General features: G+C 44.1%; 1 protein-coding gene across 1 annotated transcript in view; it reads right to left on the reverse strand.

The window, feature by feature from the left end:
• Positions 1 to 8316: 8316 nt before the first annotated feature.
• The window catches only part of HEG1 (heart development protein with EGF like domains 1), a gene marked incomplete at its 5' end in the record, with an annotated part of 83187 nt that continues 64218 nt past the window's right edge, over positions 8317 to 27285 (reverse strand). Inside the window, 5 exons of the mRNA XM_039253035.1 lie at positions 8317 to 9338; positions 11510 to 11684; positions 14772 to 14859; positions 26535 to 26572; positions 26705 to 26747. Coding sequence (XP_039108966.1) covers positions 9189 to 9338; positions 11510 to 11684; positions 14772 to 14859; positions 26535 to 26572; positions 26705 to 26747 — 494 coding nt within the window. The remainder of the gene's footprint in view (positions 9339 to 11509; positions 11685 to 14771; positions 14860 to 26534; positions 26573 to 26704; positions 26748 to 27285) is intronic.

Here is a 27285-nt window from a genome sequence, read left to right on the forward strand (position 1 = left end):
ATTTTTATAACTAAAAAAGTAGAAAGGACATTATCTCCTAAATATCATTTATTATTAAAAAAATTTAAATGTTTATTCATTTTGAGAGAGAATGTGCATGTGTGTGCACACACAGAAGGGCAGAGAGAGAGGGAGAGATAGAATCCCAAGCAGGTTCCACACTCAGTACAGAGCCCAACACAGGGCTTGATCCCAAGCCTGTGAGATCATTATCTGAGCTGAAATCAAGAGTCAGATGCTTAACCGACAGAGCCACCCAGGTGCCCCAAAGATATTACATTTAAATTAAGCAAATACAGCTTTTTGAAAAACTCACTACTTATTCATGCATTTGGACTCAGCCCAGTGATGACTTCCTGGCCCAGCCCCTCTCCAATGGCAGGTTTTGTATACCACCGGCCTAGACGAACTTAATGAAATGCTCTCCAGCTCTCCCATTTGAGGAGCAAAGGTGACCCCATTCTTGTTTTCCCAGGTTCAGATGACTATATTCTGGTCCTTTGGTCTTTAGAAAGGAATTAGTCTCAATGTGAAAGGTGAATCAACCAATAAGGAAGTAAAGAAGATGAGAGTCTATGGTTGGGGTACCAGGTATGGAGTGACAAGTAAGATGGACTTTGTTCCTCTATTTCTCTAACCATCTCTGGGCTAAATATAGATCAAGTTCCTCGTGGAGAATAACACGGTGTATTATGCAAAACAACTTTTGTCTCATTGATATCATAGTAATAATGCCTGACATTGGGATTTGAGAGCTGTGAGGTAAGCAGGAGGGAAAGGCAAAGGAACTAGTATTCAGTTTTATCTGAACAAGACACACGTTTCAAGCACACCTACTGTAGAGCCTGTAACACACGTCTACTCCATGTTGGCTTTGTCCCAGGCCCAGAGCTAAACGATACATCCTATTGTTCAGATACACTTCATTATTTTTCTAGCAACTTTTTGAAATGCTTTTTCTTTATTTTTGAGAGACAGAGAGAGAGCACAAGCAAGGAACAGTGGGGGGCTGAGCGGGGTAGGCAGAGGATCTGAAGCGGGTTCCATGCTGACAGCAAAGACCCCGACATGGGGCTTGAACTCACGAACTATGAGATCGTGACCGGAGCCGAAGTCAGACGTTTAACCAACTGAGCCACCCAGGTGCCCCATTCAGATAAGCTTTAGAGCTATCCTATCATTTAACCTTTCAACATACCTCTGAATTAGGATATCATTATTTCTAATTTCATAGAGGAGGAAAATAATGATCAGAATAGTAAAGAAATTTATCGAGATCTCACAGCTAAATGCTGTTTCAAACCTAGGTCATTCTGGTTCAAAATCTCATTTAGATCACAAAGCTTCAAGCATCAGGCTTAAAAAATATTAGCTACTAGTGAATGTTTCTTTTTTTTAAATATTTATTTATTTTTGATGGAGAGAGAGAGAGACAGAGTGTGAATGGCAGAGGGGCAGAGAGAGGGGGAGACACAGAATCTGAAATAGGCTATAGGCTCTGAGCTGTCAGCACAGAGCCCTATGTGGGGCTCAAACCCATGGACCATGAGAACATGACCTGAGCCGAAGTCAGACGCTTAACTGACTAAGCCACCCAGGCCCCCCTTGAATGTTTCTATAGTGACTTGTTAAAAAAACAACAACAAAAAACAATCAGACAAACCTAAAATCACTTAGTTGGACAATTTCAATGATAATCATAAATGTTCCATGGCATTGAACTAGTGAGCAAGCAATTCATATAAACATCAGTCACTAGTGTTAATTTTGGAGCACTGTGCTGGTCAGGATGGACCAAGTAATGCTGCAGTAAGTAACTCCTAAATCTCAGTACATAACAAAACAAAAGGATGTTTCTAAGCCCGATGAACCAGGGTCCCAGGCTAACAATAGTGGTTCCACTTCAACATGTATTTCCATGATTGTTGAGGCAAGAGGAGTGCGCCTCACACACTGATGCTTAAAGGGTCTTCCCAGAAGTGATACATTTCACTTCCAGTCACATTTCTTTGGCGAAACCAAGTCATGTGGCCCTATTTCAAAAAAGGCAGGAAGTGCATTCTACTACATGCCTGGAAGGAGGAAAGCTGGAAATATCCCCCTCCCTACCTCCAAGCAACCACTCATCTGTTTTCCTGTCCCCACAGTCTTGTCTTTTCCAGAATGTAACATAGATGAAATTATACAGTATGGAGGCTTTTACATCTGGCTCTTTCCCCTTAGCCTGATGGTTGTGAGACTCACACCAGGGGCTGCCTGCTGCAGTAGTTGGTTCCTTTTCTTTGCTGAGTAGTATTCCAGCGAACCATTGTTCCACAGTTCACCAGGTGAAGGGTTTCCTGGTGCCTCTTTAAAGTATTTAACTTACAAATGCCTGCTTGGGCTTTGCTACAACAGATCTTTGCTAAGGGTTCCTGTTCAGTCCGTGTCACAGCTGCGTACATACTTGCTATCACAGAGTCTCTAGCCTGCAGCTACTGGAGCGACGAAGTCTCCAGGACCTTCAACTTCAGGGTATTTCTTCTGTTGCACTGTTCCAACTTCCCACTTACTCATTCTGTTTTAGCAAAGGCCTGTTAGGTGAACAGATAATGTTCACTAGGACAGTCTCAATTCTCACCTCTACGGATTTTACAATTTTGCACTCTTTAATCCCTTCCTGATATGGGGAGCAGGTGGAGGGGCAGGGAAGGGAATTGACAAGAACACTTCTACAGCAAGTCCAAGGTCTTCGGAACCAGTTACTAATGAATCAGTTTCTGTCTGACATCATGATCTGAGACAAATAGCCATGAAATTTAAAGAGTCTTGTATCAGTGGTCAGAGCCCAGGCCTTCTGATGGTACTTTAAACTTTTATGAGGGCAATAAAAATCAACAAGTATCTTTATTCCTGGCATCTCTCTTTTATCTTTCTGAAGTTCATGCTTGCTGCGTTAGGTGGTTGCATGACGCCACAACCCAGTTCTGGGGTCTCGGAGCTGTCCTGGCCATCCAGTAGCTGATACAGAAGGACTCTGGCCTATCTAATCTATAGATTATGCCCCTTACCTTTTGTCACTTCCCAAGCAACTGGAACAACTCCGTGTACATTGATGAAGTCTTTTTAAAGGTATTTTTTAGGTCTTTACTTACTGGCGAATTGAAGCTTGAGGTGGAGGCACAACGTTCCCAGGTCAGGTGGGCAAGAAGGGCACGCACTCTGGCCAGCTGTTGTCAGCGGACAGCAGCAAACCCATTTTAGGTCCCAAACAGATACCAGGGGTGAGTGGGCCTAAAAACGATATGGTGTTTATCACATCTGGCTGAGCTGAGTAGGAAAAAGAGAGGGTCAGTCCTGGGTTCCTGTGGAGATCTCAGTTGGGGTGGCCTGGGAAAGCTGAGTTGGGGGTGGGGAGAGCTGTGTCAGGACAGGAGAGTGCTGCTGGTCATCTCCATTCTGAATGTTTGATGGACTGCCTGATCTAGTCTGCCCGAAGTTCACCATCATGTACCAAGCTGTCATTATTAGCCTCTCCCAGTGCTCAAGTCTCATAAAGCATCCAGGAGACGCATCCATCCCTGCCACAAAAGGCACTGAAGGAAGCAAATCCTTAATGAACATACATCTAACCAGGCAGCCACATTCACTGGCCAGTGTGAGGGTAAGGTTCCTCAAGTTCTCCCTGCCACAGAGCTCAGATAATGCTGATAGCCCCTCTCCCGCTAAGATGTGAAGTGTTGGCCTGGGGTGGTGGAGGGGGCCATTCAGGAGGAAATGTTTAGCGTCTGAATCGGTTACCTATGGTCTCCAATCCACAGAAAGAAAAGTAAACAAAAGCAGGTGTTATACCTGAAATAGGCTTTCTATCATTTAGGTCAGTGTGACCGTCAGTCTGCCTGTCCGTCCGTCCGTCCGTCCATCCATCCATCCATCCATCCATCCACCCACCATCAAAAGTGTTTTTCCTCACTGTGCCAGGCACTGAGGCTACAGAAAGGATTCAGTCCCAAGATTTGCCATGCAAGAGTTCACTCCACAGTCCCACTGTTAACTGCACTCTGGTCTAATTTGTTTATTGGTGTGAGAAAAACACGCAAGGAAAACGATATTCATTTTATTGCATCATTTACTGACTAGAACGCCAGACTTAAAGTAGGAATAAGTATAAAAATAACCAAATTCTTACAAATAATACTTTGCTGCTACAGTACTGAATAATTAGTGGAGGTTGCAATTATAATACAACTTTAAATAACATTCTCATAATGGTTTTAACACAATCAACCAGGGGCTAAGGTTTAAAGGTTTGCAAAAAGAAATTCAGGACAATGTGAAAACTCCGGAAGTTCATATTCCAGCTACATGCTTCGTTTAACCATAAATCCAGCAACACAAACAGTAACAAAACTCACAGCAACCTGTGATGAAAAACTTTTTTTTTAAAAAGAAACAGGCCAAGGGAATACAGAAATCTGTGTTCATTTCCCAGGTGGACCTGGCTCCATTCCACCTCTGTCCGGTCCCATCCTTCCTCCACAAGAACTCTGTGCCTGCACTGCATGTCTTATATAAATATTTATGAACCAGAATTGAATATGCAAATCATTTGAAAGCCTCTTAAAAAATGCAGAGGGGACAAAACTGGTCTAAGATCTGTCTCTTCGTAAACCTAAATTGCCCCCTTTGGCTTCACAGGCTTCTCTGTGAGCTTGTGAAGCCAACGAGGATGGATTAGAACACTACTGAAAAGATATCTCAGCACAACAAATTCACTGACATTTAATACTTTGATGTTTCTAGTATTTTAACCAGTTTCCTTCTCTGGGGACTTCAGAAGAGAAAAAAAAGGAAAAAAAAAGAACACATACTCAAAAGACAACTCTACAAAACTGTATCTCTGTTTCCAAAAATGCACATGAGAACCTCAGAATGATGCTTTGTCAAGAAGGAGGAAAGGACATGTCCCTTCTGATCCCCACAGAAGTCTTCACATAGAAAAATATCTCTGATATTAAGGGCAGTTTTAAAGAAGATGGGAAATACTGAAACACTGAGCTTTGTATTCTTCCTGTCTCCAAAGAAGTGCTCTTGAAATCAGTGTCACTATCTTAGATCTATGGGTCTCAACCCGACTGTGGGCCATGCTGGGCTGACCTAAGCCAGGAGCAACTAGAATGCTCAGGTTTAGTTTCTTCAGGCAAAGTTCCCAGAGTTACTGGGCATCTGGGCACTTTGCCAGCAGGCAAGATGGCTTCACGGAGGCCCCACAAAGCCACGTGTGAGGGATGGCCCTAGTGTGCCTGCTCTGGGGACTTTCACATCTGAATACATCTCATCCTCCAAAAATATCTTCTGGGGCAGCCATCCAACCTTGTCTTGCCAAGACGCTGCCCTTCTGTTTGGGCCAACTTTTAAAGAATTACCTCTTCAAGCACTTAATACTCGCATCTCTGTTTATAATTTCAAATGCTATCAGCCCGCTTGATTACACTACCCATTCAACAATTTGGCTTTAAATGACTTAGCTGCTTCTGAAAATAAAATTTTGTCAAAGGAGGAAGATTTGTCAGCATTTAAGACATTCAACTGAATATGTTCCCGATTTCCGATAACGTTCACAAAATTATGCTTCTGGTGTACGGGTGCCACAGCCTTATCATAGGAACAAGGCCAAACAGTCCTCAGATGGACATCTAAGTCTGGCTGTTTGTCAAAAACCCGGGCCATCGCCTTCCCCTGCCTACACCTGAAGCCACACATCAGCAGGCTTCTTGCTAAGCACAGGGCAGCCACTATTTTCTTAAAGATGACCTCAAGTGTCCAAGAAATAAGTGCAATAACAAACCCAAAAGGACTTTTTCCAAAAGGATTCAACATTTTCTTTTTTGCATTTCATGTCATTAGTTTAGTTTATGCTTCATAATATTAAGGTGTTTTTTTTTTTTTAAAGCATATTTTAAGCCCGGTCTCTCACGCCCTCTTTGACATTTAAGGTACATTTAGATGGTGAGGCATTCACCATGATGACCAAGCAGGCAGAAGGGTTTGAATCATGGTTCTCTGAGGCAAGATATTTTTCCTCTCTGGAAGTTCACACGTGTGAGAAATGGACGCTCTTGTGCACACTTCATAAGCGTGGTGACTGAGGCTGGGGACCTTGCACAGAGCCCGGCCACGGTGGGAACACCAGAGATTCTGGCTGGGACAGGTAGACTTCGTAAGGCATCTCTAGTGTCCTGGGCTCGCTCATGGGGCAGACAGGAAAAGACGGGAGAAATAAGACCCCCTGGAGTTTAAACAAAACCCATAGTTGCCAGGAGGCTGGCAGGTGACCCCGGCCCTGCTCTGGGAATCCCGGCAGAGTGCTTCCACCTGCTACGGGATGCTTGATTTCCACTCGGCCAGCTCTCCCTTCAGGAGTTTAAGCCTCCAGAGAGCAGGTGAGTGTCACTTTTCCATTCCACCTTCCCCTAGCTGTGGGGCCCCAGTGAGGCAGGACCGTGGCATTTTCAGGGGGCACAAAGCACACATTCCAGATGTAGGGCCTCACACTGAGCACCTGTGCAGGATCTGAGACCTTCTGCTTGCCGGGGGGGGGGGGGGGCCCAGCCCTGTCCCCTCAGTCCAGTGACTGCTGCTGTCCTACTGGGGTTTTGCCCTCAGCCCCAGTAGGGTCCTTTAGGAGGCATTAACTCCAAGCAGGGGCAAAGCAAGCCTCTCCCTTCCTCACTCAGGTGGCAGCTGGCCCTGGATAACAGCCATGCTGTTTGCATACGTTCTTAAACCCTCACGCTTTTGAGATACACATTTACCAACCCTACAGCCTCCTAGAAATGAGATACATATGAACTTAACATTGTACGGGGCCTCTATTTTTCACAGTAAAAGAAAAACAATTTTCTTAATCCATTTTATGTGCACAAAACGTACTCACAGGAAAGCATTCTTGAAACTCACAGGACACTGTTTTCTCGACTTGGGGATTCTCCCCAAGAATGCTTTTGAGACAGAACACTTCATTTTGTGGAGCTTATAGCTTCTGGTCCTGACACAGGAGATGATTTGTCAGCTGTCATGTCATCCAACATCCTTGGCTGAGTTAAGCGTGGGAATAGCTCCCCGCCATGGCTCTGGGTCCCGGGGAGGAGCAAGGATCTACACCAAGAGCCGGGAAGCTAGGCTACCTGTGAGGGAGTGCAGGACCTCACGGGTGAGGGGAGTGCAGGACCTCCGAGCTAGATGTGAGACCAGGAGGCACACAGGGCTGTTTGCTTCCTCAGACAGACGCAAGGCCAAAGAATTCGGAGAGATGATGCTCTGAAATGTTAAGTTGGCATCCACCGACAAGAACGGACTCCTTTGCGTATCTCGGGAGATTAAGTGCAACTTAACGACTAAGAAGCATTACACCTGACTTGTGCTCCTGCTGGCAGGCTGCTGGTGGCTCGTGGAGACCATGGGACACGGGAGTTTACACTTAAAACTGTTAGGACGAGGGTTACCTAAGAATAAGGATTAGATACATTCTGAAAAGAGATCTCTGAAGAAACAACTACACCCAAGACTGAACTGTCCCCAAAGGCTACACCGCTTCCAGAAATGTGGGTGCCACGGAGCTCTGAGCTTCAGGGTGGGAACAATTCTTTCACCACTGTGTTTTCATCCCCAAACAGGAGCTTTTCAAAGCAGATGACGAGAACAATCGCGGTTCCCCAAGCAGCAGTTACAGACACTGAGCACGGGGTATGCCCCCTCCTCACAGGACCCATGCCGCAGGCATAATAAATAAGACATGTGGAATTTCCTTCCCAAAAGCAAACTCTCAACTCCTTAACTGGCCGTAAGTCTGTAGTTCTCCGATGCTGACTGAAATTATGTTTCTGGAGGGAACTATGCAGTAGTTAGTATAAAGAGGTACAAATTACTGCATGAGTGAAAATAAGTTATTTCTTCAGTGAATAAACAGCTTTGAGCAGGTTTGAAAGTTTGCACTGAGTCGGTGGACAAGATCCGGGATACGGAGAAGCCGCACTGGCAGGGAAACAGACTCAGGGACGAGTGGCTCTGTCCCAGCTCCCTAGTCTTCCTCAGGAATCCACATGGCTTCCCAAAGCACTGGGGTTTCGGGAAATTGAACATGCCCCGTCAGCCTACTCCTCTCACTGCATTCAGCTGCGGGGACTCCAAGCTGCTTTTCCGTCAATGGAAATTACCTCTCAGCCCCAAGCTGCATTCTGTTTCTACTGCACATACATAGTAGTTCAAAGGTTGGGGGCGGGGGGGCGAGGCACACAGGGATGAGGAGTGCTCCACCGCCTGCGGCTCTGTGAGTCCCCCACCAGGGCCCTGACCCAGCGCCTGGGCCCACTGCTGGGCCTCACCACAGGCAGCGGGGTGCCTCTACTGAAAACCACGTGGAACTTGTTTTGCCCCGATCCAGACTTACTTGGAAAAGTGGGATTTAATTGCAGAGGGAAAAAGTGATCCTAAATAAACGTGTCACCTTGACTAAAAAACAAAGTGGAGTGTGTGCCATACCTCATAAATTTTAGTCCCTCATTTTGAGGGTGGGCTTGGAAACTGCAGAAGACGCAGAAGCCTATGAACATTCTATACATTCCCCATAGCATCTCCAAACCTTAGTGATGTGTTCAGCTTCGTCATCTGTTGTTTAGCATGTAGATACTGGGCAAGAAAACAACGAAAGAGCCAGTACTCTGCCGTAAATTAATCACCACCCAGCTGAGGCCTGTGGAAGTGTCTAAGGAAGAGAGGCCTTCTTTCTGGAACAGCCTTGAAACAAATCCGAAAGGAGACCTCCCTCCCCAATTTACTAAAGTGCAAACTGAGAAGACTGGGTCCTGGTGAAGGTGCCTGACCATGTGCCCTGGCTAATAGTCAACCCTCGGCCGGTGGTGGCTGCTGAACTCAGAGACTCCTGGTACCGGCCCACATTCATGTTCACAGTAACAGCGAAGGTGCCTAAGGAGCAGCCCTCAGTTCCACGTCCCCGCATCCATCAGTCCCCTTCCGCTGTGGCCATGCCCCTCACGCCTGTCTTGCTTCCTGCTTGCCATTCACGTGTGGCTCCGCGAGTCCTGGGAGCAGCCAGTATTCGCGGGGCGCCCCTGGTACAGTCCTCCGACCGAGTAGCTGAGGTTCCACAAGATGCTCAGAGCAGTGGGCCCTCCCTCTCTCTTCCGCACTTAGAAATAGTCTCTTCTCCTGCTCTCATCACTGATGAAAGATGGGTTATACTGTCCAGGGAAGATGCATGAGTGCCGTGATCCCGGCAGTCCAGTGTAGGCCGGGTAGAGTCCATTTCGTTCAAGTTCAGGATTCCTTACACTTGTGGGCTGGTGGCCAGAAAGAAAAGAAGAAAAGTCAACTTATTGTTCGTGGATTTAAATTTAAAGTGTGTGTGTTTTTTTTTTTTTTTTTTTTTTTAAAGAATAGTGCTATGTTTTAACAAACCTAAGACGTAGGCAGCTAAACATAGCAGAGCAGGATCCCACCTAGAAGTCAGGACCTCCCCAGGCCCTCGCTTCATGAAACCTGGGATATTTTTGCCTCCATTTTATTCTTTCTTTTCTTTTTTTTTTAAGTGGACTCCACGTGGAGCCCCGTGCAGGGCTTGAACTCACGACCTGAGCTGAGCTCAAGACCTGAGCTGAGATCAGGAGTCGGACACTTAACTGACTGTACCACCCAGGTGCCCCTGCCTAGATTTTAAACGGAGGTTTAGAAAAGAAAAAAAAAAAGTATCAAGGGGAGTCCAGCGATTTTAGACCCACATAGCAAAAGACTTGAGCTAATTATCATCAATATTATTACCTAATTACTACCAGCTGTGTCTGTCTCTGTGGCGCACAATGGTTTTAAATCCTCCCTGGCATTTAGCAGGGCACTACCGTCTCTGCCATGAATGGAGAGTTGACTTTTGCAAGGTCATATGTCACCTGTCAAAGGTGGATTTAGGACCTCGGAGCAGGAGGCCAACGGGGATTCTCAGGTGTCTCTGACCAGATCCTAGCATGACTTACCTATCTGGTGTGCAGAAGAGGCCCCCAAGGAATGAAATGGCTACTTTGAGGAGGCCCTCACTGAGGACTACCAGGAGGAAATGCTTGTCTGGCAGAAATAAAACACGATACAGCTTACAACGAACGTGAATCCTAGGGGTGCCCAAAGTACACCTTAGAGCGCTGTGAGGACAGCCTTCCCAGGTGACAGCTTCATGCCATAAGCGTAGGCGCTGCTCCGACAGGCTGCTCAGTCTATTTCTGAAATGCAGATGCGGCTGGTCTAAGTTCTTGATGGCATCTATGTAAGGCAACTCTTGAGCTAACTCCATGGAAACGAAGAGGAGTCGGTCCTACGACACCGCGGCTTTGTTTGTCTCTGTGAGATCTCACCACGCTGGGGTGAAGAGTCCCTAGTAAAACGTGCAGGTGCGCGGGCACACTTGGGTCAGGCCTCTGGTTGGTTAGCAGATACCGCAGACACATGGCTGCAGTTATTAGAGTGAAAGGACTTCCCAGACCGAGAAGGAAGCAAAGCATCTATGCAGAAACATTCATGGGAACGTTTCAACCAGCGCTGTTTGTGTCTATGTTTATGTTTCCCCTTGTTTCTTCTTGTTCTTCCTCCAGTGTCAAGTTCTTCAAAGGGTCCATTGTAACAACAGCGTCCTTAGCATGAACCCCCCCTGTCCAAAGTCTGAAGCCTCACAGTCAGTCCCCATAGCAACCAGAGGTGCTGTGACTTCCGTCACAGTATTGCCTAGTGCTATTAAGTCCCCATGGGGCAAGATTTCATGTTTATTGCTACCTCAGACAGGCCCATGCGGGATGAGAAGTCACCTACGTCTGTTTACCTTTCAGCTCAGAGAGCCCCATTTGTGTTTGCTGGAGGGCTGAGGCAGCGTGATGTGAAATGAACCAGGCAGCACATGGGAATTAGACCGGGGTTATTCAATGTAGGACAGAAGGAGCAAAGGTTCAAGGTAGGCTACCATCTTTCCAAATGATGTAGTCCAGGACTGGGTGTGGCCGATTATTGAAGACCTACTGGGTGACTACTCTTCTAAACCTCTGAGAAGTGCTTGGTGAGGATGACATTGAATTGTTCTCTTTACACCTGTTTCCAGTCCCCCAGTTCTAACTACCCAAACCTCACAGGAGGGAGAGCATGTGTAAGGGCCACGGGCTAAATGTCACCAAACTCTTTCTCTTTCAGTTTCCAATCTTGTAGCTTAAAAGCAAATTTGGTAACAAGAAGGGTTACTGCTACAGCCCAATAAAAGTAATTTGCTCTGTGGAAATATCCTTCATATCTTGATGTCAAAACTAATAAACACCATGCAAATAGGTCGTAGGTAAACTGAATATTAAATTATGTAAATAAGAGGCTCATGCCACCATTCTCTTTAACCCTTAACTGGCTGTAGCATCTTTACCACAAAACACAATCCTCACCCTCTCAAGGGAACCAGAACCTGAGCTGCACCGGGCGCAGGGATACGCACCGAGTAATACACATCCGTCATCTGGAGGAGGTTTTTGGTGCTTCCATTCTCATGCATCTCGATAGCTTCTCGGCCCCAGTCTTGTGAGCGAGGGTTCTTGGGGTACTCAGCATAGGGGGACATTTGAAAATCTCCACTTTTGAAGATGAGTTTGCTTATGTCATTTTTACTCTTTCTGTGGAATGAAAAATATTTGAGAATTTAATGAATACATTCTTTATAGAAATGGTATCTGTGAAAGCATGTTCTATTATTTTAGAAGGTAAAGTAGACTGAAAGCTACCATTATATTCTTCTGTAGATGCCCATGAAAAATGGTATTATTATTATTTTTACTGTTTGCCTAAAACAGGTAAAAATGCAGTTAGATGCAAAAAAAAAATGCAAAACAAAACAAAAAAAATCTTCCCACCTGAAGGGACAGGTTACCAGGGACAGAGAGGACGAACACAGCTGCAATGAAGCAGTGAAGCAGACAGTCTCTTCTGGGGACAGAGGTTGTTGCATCACAGGGGAGCCAGGGAAATCAGAGTCTTAAATTCCCAGAATGCTGGAGCCAAAGGGCCTTTAGGATTCTTCAGTCCAGTGCTTCCAAACCTGCCTGAGCACCAGAATGCACATGGAAGCTTCTAGATCACACCAAGATTTATTAAAAGGAGGAGCTCTGGGGATGAGACAGCTCTGGCTTTGCGAAAAGATAAGACTTGTTCCTCAGGTCATGTTTTGCTACTGGCAAAGCTGGGACTACAGTTCAGGCCTTCTGCTTCACCAGCAAATGCCCTTTTACCACATGAAGTTACTTCACAGACCATAAAAATGGGATGTTTCATCTGCCAAAAATGCCCACCTGTTTATATTACCCACACATATCCTCCTTTCAGCAGGTTAGGGAAAGCCCAGGGTAAGTTCCCTACTTGTGGGGTTCACTGGGTAGAAACGGTTGAAATACGTGTGATTCGGGGCGCCTGGGTGGCCCAGTAGGGTAAGCGTCAGACTCTTGGTTTTGGCTCAGGTCATGCTGTCACAGTTCATGGGATCAAGCCCCGCGTCAGGCTCTGTGCTGGCAGCACGGGACCTGCTTGGGATTCTCTCTCCCTCTCTCTCTCTGCCCCTCCCCTGCTCTCTCTCTCTCAAAAAAAAAAAAAAAAATTAAAAAAAAAAGAAGAAAAAACTATGTGTGATTCACATATCAAATGGTCTTAGGATCAGACTTTTTTGTTTACATTGGTCCTGGGTAAGATATTCTGAAGTTTCTTCCTGGTTACCTCACTTTCCTATAAATAAATTTTCTCAGAAGGCACGAAATGACTCAGGGTCATAAAACCAAATGTCCAGCATGTGGCTTAGGCGTTGTCCCTTCTCACACGTTCAGAACAGACCTGCCACTGTGTTGCTCCCTGGAGGGCAGGGCATCCGGTTTCAAACAATGACTGACTAATTCACAGTCACCTTCCCTTTGTCGCCCATGGTCTCAGCCTCCTTCTCTAGCAAATATGAGACTTAGCAAATATGGACTCTTAGCAAATATAAGACTTCTGTCCTCTTAACGTTTAATTTCTCTAGCTTCTAGTCTCATACCCAGGATTTTATTTCCATTCATACAGTTTGTTTTTGATGATTTGGTGGTAACTTTGTAAATGACAGGCAAAGGACCGTGTTCCTGGATGGGCAGTTAGGGCAAATGGCTCTCTGCAGCCTTCCTAGAAGGTGAAGGATATCTTAAAATGTCCTCCATGTCAATGGTTGAAAAGATAACTTGCTATTTTGGTAAGTGCCATCCATCTTCTACGTCAGAGAAATTCCTGCCATTTATAATCATCTAAATCAAAGGTCATAATTTTCCCTTATCTGACTAGATAATCACCGAGAATCCAACTCCTTCCTTTCTCTTCCTTTTCCAGTAGAAACTCAGTCACGCTGGCTTCCGGGAGGCCCAGAGCCAGGTCTAGTGCTGAGCCCTGCTCACCCCATGTGCCTGCTACAAACTGTTTACTGCTAAATTATCTCAGGTGACCCCGTTCATCGTTGTTTCTAAATGTCCCCAAAGTGTACGCGCCGGTGGTCGTAGTATATTCGGACTTGTGCAAACTTCATTACAATTTTACAATACTTTCATCACCCCAAAAAGAAACCCCTTACTCCTTAGCCGTTCCTCCCCACTCCCCCTCCACCCCAGACCCAGACAACCACTAATCTACTTTCTATCTCTATTAGATTTGCCGATTTTGAACATTTCATATAAATGGAATCATACAGTAGGCGGTCTTTTGTGACTGACTTCTTTCACTTAATATTTTCAAAGTTCACAAATCTTATAGCTTGTGTCTATACCACGCTCCATGTTATGGTTGAATAATATTCCATCATGTGGATATATCCCATCTTGTCTATCTATACATCAGATGGTAGATATTGGGGTTATTTTCACCTTTTGGCTCTGACGAATAATGCTGCTATGAACACTCATGTACATGGTTCTGTGTAGACACACATATTCAGTTCTCTGGGTAGATACCTCAGAGTGGAGGGGCTGGGTTAAATGGCAACAGTGTGGTTAACTTTCTGAGGAACTGCCAGGCTTTTTCAAAGAGGCTACACCATTGTATGTTTCCACCAGCAGAATGTGAGCATTCTAACCTCTCCACATCCTCACCAATATTTGGTACTTTCTTTTTTTTAATAGCCCTCTTAGTGGGTGCAAAGTGGTATCTAATGGCAATTTTGTTTGCATTTCCCCAAGGCTAATGATACTGAGCATTCTTTCATGTGCCTCCCGGCCATATGCTTATCTCCTTTGGCAATGTCTGTTCAAGTTGTTTGCCCATTTCTAAATTAGGTTGCGTTTTCATTACTGAGTTGTAAGAATTCTTTATCTATTCTAGATACATGTCCCTTATTAGACATATGACTTTCAAACACTTTCTCCTGTTCAGTGGGTTGTGTTTTCATTTTCCTGATAGTGTTCTTTGAAGCACAGAAGTTTTTAATTTTGATGAAGTCCAATCTATCACTTTTTTGTTGCTTGTGCTTTTGTGTATTCCTTTTTTAGTAAAGGAAATAAAGTACCTACCATTTGCTGTCCTTTTCTTCGCTCCCTGGCACTACCTCTCATGAATTTCCCTTTCTCCTTTTTTTCATGATTCAGTCATATGATTTAATACTGTGAACCACCCCTAATGTTCTTTAAAAGAGTAAAAACTGACCTGTGCTTAGCAGAGGCAAGAGAGGCAAGAGAATTAGAATGTGAACCCCCATCACTCACCGGCAGCAGGTAACAATCAGCGCAATGCCTAGAATAAGGAGAAGCCCGCCTCCTGCTGCTGCAATCACCACGGTGATCAGCTGATAGGCTACACAGGTTGAAAAAGGACAAAAATGGACAGGTAAGAGGTAATAAATAAATAAATGAATACAAAGGAGTTGTTCCTTCCCCAGCCCATAGCTATCCCCAGGCCTTAGATGGAGACCTTGCCTTTCATTCTTAGGCCCCTAGTAAGGGCTCCTCATGGCTAGCTCCTCATTTTCTCTGTAGGAGAACAGCCCAGTATACTACCCCAAATAATCCTCGTTGAGCTGATGATTTGTGAGAAACTGCAACACAGGGGTAGCTCTGAAAAGAGCACGAGTAACCAACCCTTGGGTCACCTGGGTGGTTCAGTCAGTTAAGGGTCTGACAGCTCAGAGCCTGGGGCCGGCTTCAGATTCTGTCTCCCTCTCCCTTTATCCCTTCCCAGCTCATTCTCTCTCTCTCTCTCTCTCCCTCTCTCTCTCTCTCTCTCTCTCTCTCTCTCTCTCNTCTCTCTCTCTCTCTCTCCCTCCCTCTCTCCCTCTCCCTCTCTCTCTTCCCCTCTCTCTCTCAAAAATAATAAACATTAAAAACAAAAAGGAAAAAAAAGGGCAGTAACCCTTTTGTAAGGGAGATTTACATTAGAAAAGGGGCCTCTACTGGGAAGACTACTGTGACCAAGGATCACTTTTTCAACAGACAGAACTGGTCTTCCCAGCCAGGCAGGTTTTGTTTACCAAACATTTCTTCCTCTCACCATCACTGGCTTGCCTCCCCTGCCAGTGCGGCCCTGCTGCCTAGCCCTTTCCTTAGCTCAGAAGGGTATAAAAGCATCAAATATCTGGCTACCTTTGCACCTCCTATCTTTGTGGGGCTCCTATGTGCGTTACACAATTGAAATTGTTTTATTTTTCTCCTGTTAATCTTTTATTGAGGGGAGGGAGGGAGGGTTCTAGAACGATAGAGGGAAAATTATTTTTCTTCCCCTGCCTACACTGGTTTGAGAAGACTTCTCCTTTCTCAGCCACTCCTAGAACGGTGCATGGATCCCAAATTCTACCTGTAGACCAGCCCCGATGTCACTTTCACTAAAAGAAAACTAAAGGAGATGCAAAAACTAAATTTGTTGGTTTTAATAACTGTTGTAGCATCTAAGATTTTATCCTTCCTACTTTTTTTTCTCCCTTAAGATGGGTACATTTTCTTATGTGTAAATTATGCCTCCAGTAAAATTCTTTTTAAAAACATGAGTGGAGAAAATAGAAACATTTCTTGGCTACTTCTCACCCTTTGGTATAAATTGTTTTTAATTTTTTTGAATTGATGATGATATAGTAGATATAAAAAGTCCTTATTTGGTTTTAGGTTCTTACTTGTTAAGGTAAAAAGTAAGCAACCCTATATTGTAAGGAATATTACTGGTCAAGTAAGTGTAGAGTTTGGGAATCACTGCAAGAACCATGCTAGGCACCGAGTTGTTCCCTGAATACGTACAAACTGGATTAAACCACCAGATACTGGCAGTCATAGATGTAAGCACACACATAACTCATGTAATACACAATATTAACATTTTAATTACTTGGTTTTATACCTACATATTTCTGGCAAAATTATATTTTCAACAAAGTATTCAGGAGCACCTGGGTGGCTCAGTCAGTTAAGTACCTGACTTCAGGTCAGGTTCAGGATCACATGGTTTGTGGGTTTGAGCCCCATGTCAGGCTCTGTGCTGACAGCTCAGAGCCTGGAGCCTGCTTCAGATTCTGTGTCTCCCTCTCTCTATGCCCTACCCCAGCTAGTGCTCTATCTCTATCTCTCTCATAAAAATAAATAAACACTAAAAAAAAAAAAAAGTCCATTCAGTATTCAGATTGATTTGTTGTTGTTGTTGTTGTGGAAATATAATTAAAATTATGTTCTCAGGTTGTAAGGTGTAGGATTTTTAAAAAGGGCCAATAACCAGATTTTCGGTAGTAAATTAAGACTGGAACCGTGGTCTCTTAGGTATTCAGGTAAGGTCGAAGTAACATGCATGAGGAGCTGACAGCAAGCAGACTGTGTGATAAAAGCAAATAGAAGCTATCCAATTACATACCTATCATTTATTTAAATAAATAGCACAGAAACCTGATTATCTTGAAAAACCATCAGTATTAAGACCTACAGAAGGCAAAGGCAAACCATGGAATGAGGTAATTCTCTCCCACACCTCCTGACATATGTATTCAAGTTTCACTTTCAACAAAATCTCTTGAATCTGTTGACTTTTCTTTGTCCCCACCAACACCACCCTAAACTGCTATCAACTCTTGACCAGGAAAGGTCAATCACCTCCCAACACCTCTTCCCATGCCCAGTCTTGCTCACTCATTTAAAAGAACAAGTCTGATCAAGCCATTTCTCTGTTTTAAAATCCTACAATGGCCTCCTTTGTTCCTAATGAAAGGCCGAAGTCTACTCTTGCTTAACCCTCCACACCAAGTTCAAATTTTCCCACTTCCAACAAAAACAAGCAGGCACTCATTTTAGAAGCCACTCTTGCAACTGGCTTCAGTTGTGGCAGAATCCCCCTTAGAACAAAAGTTGCCTAATATAAACACAGATGGGGGTGTTGGGGGTGGCTTAGTGGGTTAAGCATCCAACTCTTGATTTAGGCTCAGGTCATGATCTCACGGTGAGATTGAGCTCTGTGCTGACAGTGTGAAACCTGCTTGGCATTCTCTCTCTCTTCCTCTCTCTCTGGCCCTCTCCTGCTCACTCTCTCTATCTCTCTCTGTCATAATAAAGAAATAAACAGGGAGGAAGGAAGGAAGGAAGAAGGAAGGAAGGAAGGAAGAAAGGAAGGAAAAGGAAGGAAGGAAGGAAGGAAGGAAGGAAGAAGGAAAGAAAGAAAGAAAGGCAAGTATTAATGGCCACAAGGAAATCCACCAAAACACTCATAGAAGTTGGCACTGCCTTGGGAAATCATGACTAACTTCTATTTTCTTCTTTGTGCTTTTCTATGCCTCCCAAATGTCATTCGTATACACACACACACACACCCTCCTCTCCATCTAGAAATTTTGGGTATATACATAAACATATATATAATTTATCTTATACATACATATACAATTTTTTAGAGTATGCTCGATGCTCTTTGGCAGTCAGGTCTTATTACTGGGAACTTGTAATGGGTTTCTGGACAAGATAACCCACAAGTTTTTTCCTCATAACTGCTATCAGGTCAGTTCATGGACTAAACCTAATCTTTTGAACTTAAGACTAACCTTGGATTTATTATGAGGCCACATAATGATGTATAAGAACATGGGATTTGAATAAACAACTATAACGTTTACAGTTTTGTGGGGGTTCTGTTTATTTATTGGGGTGAGACAGAAGGCAATGAGTGCCATCTTAGGCTTGTCCATCCTATCTTTTCTAATATGAAGAGGTTCTCCAGAATAATGAACTTGGAATTCTTAGTCCTACTTTCCCCTTGACATTTGTTGTTATTTCACAGCCTATCTTTTCCTTATTCTTTTCATAGTTCGATCATAGTTTGCTGCTGCTGTCATTGTTGGGAGCCATTGTGGACCTGGTCTTTCCTATAAGCTACATTTGCCCTTGTTTCTATGCTCATCTGGATGAAAACTACTACTGGATTGTCTGTTTAGGCAGCCCTTCTCTGGGAACGTTCATGCCCCTCATGTGCAGGTTACAGCGGGGGTGGTTAGAGAGGGTCATGCCTGTATGTGTACCACCATCCCTGGCTACAGTCAACTGGTCCAGGAGTAAACACATGATCCAAACTGCATCAGTCAGTTCCTTCCCAGGAATTGCAATTTGGTGAAGAGAGAGAGAAAGTTGGAGAGGGCACACACGCCTTCTCTTTCAAAATGGCTGAATGGGTGACACATACTTAAACCTGCCTGCTGAGTCTATTCCCAGTCACATTGTCTGGGAAGGAGGGAAAGCCTGCACACAGACACACACAACAAAGAGCAAAGGTGAGAGATGGAGATGGAGTTATGCTAATGTGTACTCTGAAAAGCAGGCCCCTAACCTCCAGCTACTGTGGTTCTCCCTGATTCTTACTCCTTCTGACCCTGGAATTCCGTGATAGACCCCAGGATCCTTCCAATAAAATGTCTTTTGTTGCTTAAGCTAGTGAGGCTTATTTACTCCAGAAGAACCTTAGCCAATGGTGATACTGTGATTTACAATGAGAAATATATATTTGGTCTTACCCCCTTCCTGGCACAGAGTTCTTTTTTTTTTTTTTTTTTTTTTAATGTTTTATTTATTTCTAGGAGAGAGAGAGAGAGAGAGACAGCGTGAGCAGGGGAGGGTCAGAGAGAGAGGGGGTGACAGACTCTGAAACAGGCTCCAGGCTCTGAGCTGGCAGTCAGCACAGAGCCCGACGCGGGGCTCGAACCCACGAACCGCGAGATCATGACCTAAGCGAAAGTCAGACCCTTAACCAACTAAGCCACCCAGGCGCCCCTGGCACAGAGTTCTTAAAACCCTTGCAATTTCCTAAGAGAACAGAGAGGTGTCTTTTGTTATGCTAATGAGGTGACTTTTGGAAAGCATCTGGGGATGGGGGGCTGGTTGCCTGGAGAATCAACCATGTGATTAGAGGGCTGGAACTTTCGCCATCCCCTGACCTCTGGGAAGGTTGAATTCATCAGTGGCCATCCCCTGACCTCTGGGAAGGTTGAATTCATCAGTGGCCAAGGACTTAGTCAATCATGCCAATGTAGTAAAGCCTCCATAACATCCCAAAAAGACAGAGTTCACAGTTTCTGGGCAAATGAACATGCAGAGAGTTGGCAAGAGTGGCTCCCCGGAAGAGCACATGGAAACCCCTCAACCTTGCCCTGGGCCTTGCTCTATATGCCTCTTCCATCTGGCTGTTCATGTGTTACATCTTTTTATAACAAACCAGTGATCTAGTGAGTAAACTATTTGAGTTCTGTTTATTAGCAAATTAATCCACCCCAAGGAGGGTCTTGTGTGAACCACTGATCCACAGCTGGTTGGTCAGAAGTGTAGGTGACAGGCACCTGGACTTGCAGTTGGGATCTGATGAAGAAGGGGAGACAGTCTAATGGGGCTGAGCCTTTAACCTGTGGGATCTGATGCTGTCTCCAGGTAGATCATGTCAGAATAAGTTAAGCACTTGGTGGCATGGAAAAAACACACATGTCACAAGGGGTGTCAGAATTGAACCAACCCATACACCTTCTTTTATAACTCTTGAACCCATTACAGATTTATCTAGGTGGCCACATTCGTTTTATTTTAAAATTCATTCAGTTGTCCCCATGTCCTCCCTCACTGAGCTCATTAGTAATACATGGTTAAACTTTTGCCTTTAAAATCTTTCCATTCCTCTTGCATCAGCTTGGCTTCTGTTTACAGCATTCTTCTTCTTGTCTGTGGCTTGTGAAACGTGTCTTTCTCACATCTTTAGGCTGTATGTGGCCATACCCAAGAGTAGATACAGAGTAGTATTCTCTCCCAAGCCCTACTTCCTTTCCATCTGACATTGCGTGAGATGTTGGCTTCAAGGGGAATGAGATTTCCAGATGACTTCTGGACAACTAATTATCTTTTCTCATTCCTAAGCAGTTTAGTCCTGTTATCCTGCATGTTTGTTATGAGTAACTGACTCCTGCCAACACACAGCATTTCCACTGGTGCGGATCATTTTAAAGCTCAGTGTAACAACAGAGTGAATTCACTAAAAGATACTTTATACATTGGTCACCAGATGGTGGGATGGGTGGGAAGTCAATGTAGATCTTTAAGCTGAATGTTCTGGTTTCACTGGAAGCGGAGGAAGAGGATCATATGTGGGAAAATGGGCTCTGAAGCCTCCTGGCCATGTCAAGAGGCTGGTGGGGAAGGAGTCTCCACAGAAGAAGGAACACAGGACCTTTGAACAGAAAGAGTGACCTACAAAAAGGCATGCTGTGAGGGGCGCCTGGCTGGTTCAGTCAGTTAAGCTTCGGACTTTGCCTCAGGTAATGGTCTCATGACTTGTGGGTTTGGGCCCCGCATCATCAGGCTCTGTGCTGACAGCTCAGAGCCTGGAGCCTGCTTCGGATTCTGTGTGTGTGTCTCTCTCTGCCCTTCCCCTGCTCATGCCCTGTCTCTTTCTTTCTCTCTCTCTCAAAAAATAAAAAAATAAATAAATAAATAAATAAAAATTTTTTAAAGGCATGTTGTGAACATAAAAGAGGGATGGGTAAAAATGTCTGCAGCCAGACAAAGGTAATCTAAGAAAATTATGCGAGTTCTGTAATCACAAAGTGACAATAACCACAAAAAAGAAAAATGGCTTAGAGGATGGGAATATAAAAAAAGACATTAAAGAGGTAGTAAGAGAGGAATGGTATATCTGCAGAGTAGAATTCCATAGTTATGGAAAGTGACCTTATAAAATTATGTAAATGAAAACACTTCACAGCCTACTAGGTTTAAAAACAGGTTACAAAACAGTATATGTATACAAAGCAGAAAGATGCACACATACGTACTTCTGGAAAGATAGAAAACCAGAGCTTCTCAACCTTTAATATGTGTGTAAATCTGCATATTAATCAAATAGAGGGGTCTGGTTAAAATTCAGATTCTGACTCTGTAGGTCTGGAGTGGAGAGGCCTGAAAAGCTACATTTCCCACAAGCTCAGGGGGGTCCTGTGGGCCACACTTAGCAGCAAAGGTAGATGCCAAGGTATTAACAGTGGGGTTTAATGAGAGTGTTTACTGTAGTTTCCTTCTTCCCTCACCTCCTATCTATTTTCTAATTAACTGGAGTTAAAAAATGAAACTTAGTGGGCACAAGTTATTTTATATTATGAAAAAACAAAATTAATTGATTGTAAAAAGAGAAAAGAGGTGAAGCAAACCAGGATGGTGTGGGAAGTGCAAGGAGGAGTACATGTAAAATCCAAGCAAAGGAGGAAATGAGGGCACCTGAGGAAAGGTGGGGCAGAAGGAGAAGCAGGGGCATCTCTGTTGACAGTCTGTAAGAGAATTCTGCGGCCAGTACAAGTGCTAGAAGGCAGAATTGTTGGGATCTGTGGCATGAACAGGTCGCTGTTTATTGGACATAGAAAGAAAAGAAAAAGGAGTGCAGTGACAGGTGCGGACTTGAGCTGCAGGGTGAATGCAGGGGTGCAGGTGGCCCCACCAGGTGCTTGTGGGAGTCCAGCTGGGCCCGTGCTACCTCTGAGATGTAAGGGTTTGCAAGAAGGGCTCATCCTGACTTCTGCAGTTTGAAGGATGTTCCCTATAAGGATCAGGAAATGAAATCTGCCCATAACTCGAAAGCTAACAGAAACTTTCAGAAAGGCAGGTCACAAGTTATGCCTAAACCCAGAATGTAGCCAGGTGGGATGACTTCCAGGAATGTAGGAGTGAGGGAATCTCAAGATTAGGCTAAGCAAACCTGAGCCCTCCACCTCACTGGGCTTCGGTAGATCATGGCCCCAAGAAGTCTGCAGAGAAAAACATTTCTTGCCTGCAAAGAATCTAGCCTAAGCCATAGCCCCAAGAAGGCACTCACTGTCATTGGTGGTGACAGCAGGAGTGACAGCAATGAGTGGTCAGAGCCCTGTTATTTGGCACAAGACATTGAGTGACTAGCACAGATTTCACAAGGTGCCATCGCCACAAATGGGGATGAAATTCAGATGTTCCCCATTCCTTAACCAGCACTGATGGCTGATCTGAGATCTCAAAGGGATACGTGGCAGGTGCTATTTATTATCAGCCACTGTTGATTGCTTTGCAACACTAAAACAGATATCAAAATCATACGGTGATATTCGCATACCATCAAGGAGTTAACAAAAGTCACCAACACAAGGTGGCTGGAAGCAAGTCATCCAGACAGAAGCCTGCCCTCTGCTGGACATAATGTTAACAACTTGGATGCAAGCGGAAGGAAAAGAAGTCACAGGATCAGAGAGAAATATCCCCGCTACTTCCAAGACCCCACAAACATAACGGGGAGACACAGGAACTTACAGAACAGTCAATGGCTATAGAGGTATATCATCTCCAGACCTGCATAGTCTCTAATGAACTCTGAAAAAACATTGCTAAATTCCACTTAGAACAATGCCCTGCAGTTCATGCCCTTTCCCCCAACACTTTATGAGGCTTTCCCCTATATCCATTTTCCCTCCTGGGATCACTCTTCCATTCACTGAGAAATCAGAGCATTTTCTGGTAAAGCCTATGTAGGGAGCTGTGTGTGACCAAATGAGGTTTGAAGTACTGGCTCCGGAGAGGCATGTCAGTACCAGGGGGATGTGGCAGATGGCGTCTCCTACCTCCTGCTCCCTGGCTTAACCCCAGAGCCACCACATCTCCACACTCCTCAGGTGCTTTCTGCACTCTCCCTTTGCCACCCGATGGGGTTCTATTCAAGTACATTTCTTGCACATGTGATACGTATCTTGAGCCTTCCTCCCTCCCTCAAATTTTTCCAAAGCCATCTTCTATGACATTATCTAAAGCTTCTCCATTTCTAATACATACAGTGTCTTAGAATAAGGTTCAGAGGCTTATGGTGCAATTGCTGTTAGCTCTACACAGTCTCTTCTAAAAAACTATAGATGCTCTTTAGTTCTAGTATTGTAGCATTTGGTGAACATGTCTCAAATTATCCTAAATGTTTTGCCTATTTATGCTCCTCTTTCTACATCGAAAGTTCTAGGCTTTCTTCTGTCTATTTTCATGTGCAGGCTACTCTATTCTCTAGTCAATTTAGGAGTGTTCTATGGTTCAGTTCTGGTTTTAAGAGAGATTCACACTAGAAAGTGAACACAGGTAATTCTGCCAGGTACCCCAGGCAGCCCCTGTAAAGCACAGATACCTTCCTGAACACAAGCATAAAGATCCTGAACCCACTTGAGAAATCTCATCTAAACAGTGATTTTTATAAAGGAATATACACTGCTATCCATACTGTTTAAAAAAAAAAAAAAAAAAAAAAAAAAAAAAAAAAAAAAAAAAACCAAACCCAAAAACAAACAAAAAACCCACAAAAACCAAAAAACCCCGAAGCCCCCAGTTACAGAATGAATAGGTCACAAGAATACAAGGTCCAGCATAAGGAATGTAATCAATGGTGTTGTTTATGTCAGTTAAGTATTGATGGATGGTGACAGATGGTCGCTACACTTGTGAGCACAGCATCACGTATAGACTTGTCACATCATATGTTGTGCACCTGAAACTCATGTAACATTGTGTGTCGACTGTACTTCAATTTAAAAAGACAAAACAAAACAAAACAAAAGCCTACTTTTTTTTGCCCCTGAAGATCTAATTGGCCTTATTAAATGTTTCATGAGTCAGGCAGCATCCAAGCCCATCTGGGAAGTAGAGAGGAGCTTGTGAAGCCTACCTTTTCAAGCAAAGATATTTAAAAATAATTTTTAAAAAGCGTCATGTATGATAACTTCTTCCTCTTGTTACACTGAGTACACCTGTGATACTGCGATATACTAAGAAATTTCTATTTGGTCTCCACTCCTGGTTCTTAGGCTAAGAGCTTCTAAAAACGCTTGGAATTTCTGGATGAAAGGGGTAGGAGTTACATTTTTTGTCATTCATTAGGAGCCTCTTTCAGACACACCTTGGTTTATGCTAATGAAGTAACCCTCCAGGAATGGGGGCTCTTTGCTGAGGAACTTTCAATCCCACCTCCAACCTCCAATGGCGCATGACCAATGATATAATTTACTGATACTATGTACTGGAACTCCCCCCAAAACCCTAAACAATCAAGTTCCAAGAAATTCTGCAGCGGTGAACACTTAAAGGAGTGGGGAAGGTGGTGCATCTGGAAGGGCATGGAAGCTTCCAGCACCTGTCCCTATACCTGCCTCGGCATCCCTTCATTTGGCTATTCCTGAGTTGCATCCTTTATAATAAGCTGGTAACATTAAATAATTTTTCTTGCATATGTGATACATATGTATCTATAAATTTCTTTTTTATTTAGTTTCTTGCATATGTGATACAACTCTATTGTATCTATAAATTCTATAAGCGGTTCTAGCAAATTACTGATCCTGAGGAAGGGGTCGTGGGAACCCCGGATTTATAACTGGCTGGTCAGAAGTCCCAGAGGCGTGGACTTGGGATTGGTGTCTGAAGTAGGGGCAGTCCTGGGACACAGAGACGGTACCTGACACTGACTCTGGATAATGTCAGAATTGCTTGGTGTGTGGAAAGCCTTCACACATTTAGTGTTACAAGCTTTGTAAGTAGAAACGAGTTCATAATAACATGGAACACCATTTGGTGTGCGATGACTTGGGTCCATCATGATGAATATCTGTGCTTAAGTGGTTTTATGGCATGATGGTATCCTTAGTGATTACTAAATATGATAGGGTTGTCTACCTCTCCATGGCCTCAGCTTACTACTTAAACACACACACACACACACACACACACACACACACACACGAAAAACCAAATGACATTAATTCTGAACTTCTATATGACTCTAGACATATTTGTTTTTAGAAATGTTTCCCCAGTCTTTCTCTTAGGGTATCTACTGTAACCTCTTGCTAGTTTGCAGTCAGGATAAAGCCAATGCCCCCAAATCACTGGTAATCCTAGGTGGACATGTAACTCCAAGTCTCTAGACTGGCCTGAAAGTGGCTCCATGCTGGGCACACCAATATAGCTTTAAGTCAGTTAAGTATTGAATTTGTTTTACTTTATTATTTTAGTTTATTTATTTCTTATTTATGCTCAAAGAAAGTGCAATAATGAAACTTACTAATAGAAAGCTTTATAAGCAAAGAAAATACCAGTGAAGACATAAAATGTCAGGTATACTACTGGGGAACAGGAACTGGGCATTCTTACACATATCAAGTAAGGTCATGTCTACTTTTGGTCCAATAAACTTTGAACGCAGACCGTTGGTACATTCATCTATAGGATGAGGGACAAAGCTATCCTAAAATAAAGTACTGAATGTTATTATTCCTATTTTATCCTATATCCAGAATTTCTTTCAATCATTTCTCAGCTCTCCATATCACAAAACATCAATGAAAGTGATCTTAAATGAGTCGCAACAGCTTTTCTCAAAGAACTGAATCCACCCTCCTTACTGCAGCCTGACCTGGTTTTCTTGATCAACTGCTATCCTCTCTCTGACTCTTGCTTCCCCCATAGATACTAATTAGAGCCGAAAGTCTCAGGCTGGCCATCAAACACCAGAACAGCTTGGTCCCTTTATCCTCTGCCAAACTAACCCTCCACTCCACCTTCTTCTCCTTCTGTCCTCAGCCACACCACACACAGACTGTCCCGGAACACCTCCAGCTCAGGCTGCCCCAAGACCTTCAACTTGTTCCCTCTGCCTGGATTCCTTCTCCCCCTACACCTGCCAGTTGAAGTCTTCCCAAACCTCCAGTTCCATCCCCTCCAAGAAATACTGGGGAGGCACCTCTAGTCTGCTAGGCGTGCTCTGTTCAGCCTCCCACTCCCACCTAGTTTCTTGTATTAACACCCCACAGTCAGGGCTGTTCAGGAATGTGCTCATCTCCTCGGCCAGGCCTGGAGCCCCTGGGGAGCCCTCGCTTTCCCCACACCTCCCGGCATGGGGCTGAGAGGAAGCGGAGGAAGGGGAAGGCGCACACCCTGCGCAGGACCACGACGCTGGCCCCGCCCACACGAAACTCCAGACCCTTGCATACTCACGGTTTCCACAGTTGAGACCACCGAGTCCAAATGGGCAACTGCAAGTCAACCAAGGAAAAAAACAACAGTTACTTTGAAAATCACAAGAAGTAACGGGAGGCAGTCTACCCAAGTAACTTCTAAATAAGGCTGGTCACAAATGCATCGGGATAAATGAGCACGGAGCCTACCTCATACAGGTTTCATTTTCAAGCCTATATCCGTCTTCACATGCTGAAAGAGAAAAGGCAAATGCATGAATATGTCCCTTGACTTCCCTTGGCTCAAGATGACAGTTATTAGATACCAGTCAACTTAAAGTCTCCAAGAATATCTAGAACCAGAAGCCTACAAATAGCTTTAGAACTATCTAGAACCTGCCAACTCAACTCTTAATTTTATCACAAAACTTTCTTAACCTTTTAGTGGCTCTAAGTTTCCCATCTATAAAAAAAAGGGGGGGGATAATAATATTAGTAATATCTGCCTTATTGTTTCTTGGAGGGAATTAAATAAAATAAGGCATGTGACTGGGTTAGCACAATACCTGGCACATAGTTACCACCAAATAAATGTAGCTATAATTTTATCCAACAAATGGAATTCTTTTTGGAAGTTTTCTGTGGCCCTTGTGTCACATCCTTCCACATACACAAAGACAGATGTTTTGGTTTCTTTAATGTAAGTCAAACCTTCAACCTGCTGTTGTCCCCAGTGACCCCTTCCAAGAGGAAGTAGGAGCTGTGACATCCTCTGGGACACGGTCCGGGTG

Source organism: Hyaena hyaena, unplaced genomic scaffold (assembly GCF_003009895.1).
Source record: "Hyaena hyaena isolate Hyena2069 unplaced genomic scaffold, ASM300989v1 scaffold_434, whole genome shotgun sequence".
Taxonomy (NCBI): domain Eukaryota; kingdom Metazoa; phylum Chordata; class Mammalia; order Carnivora; family Hyaenidae; genus Hyaena; species Hyaena hyaena.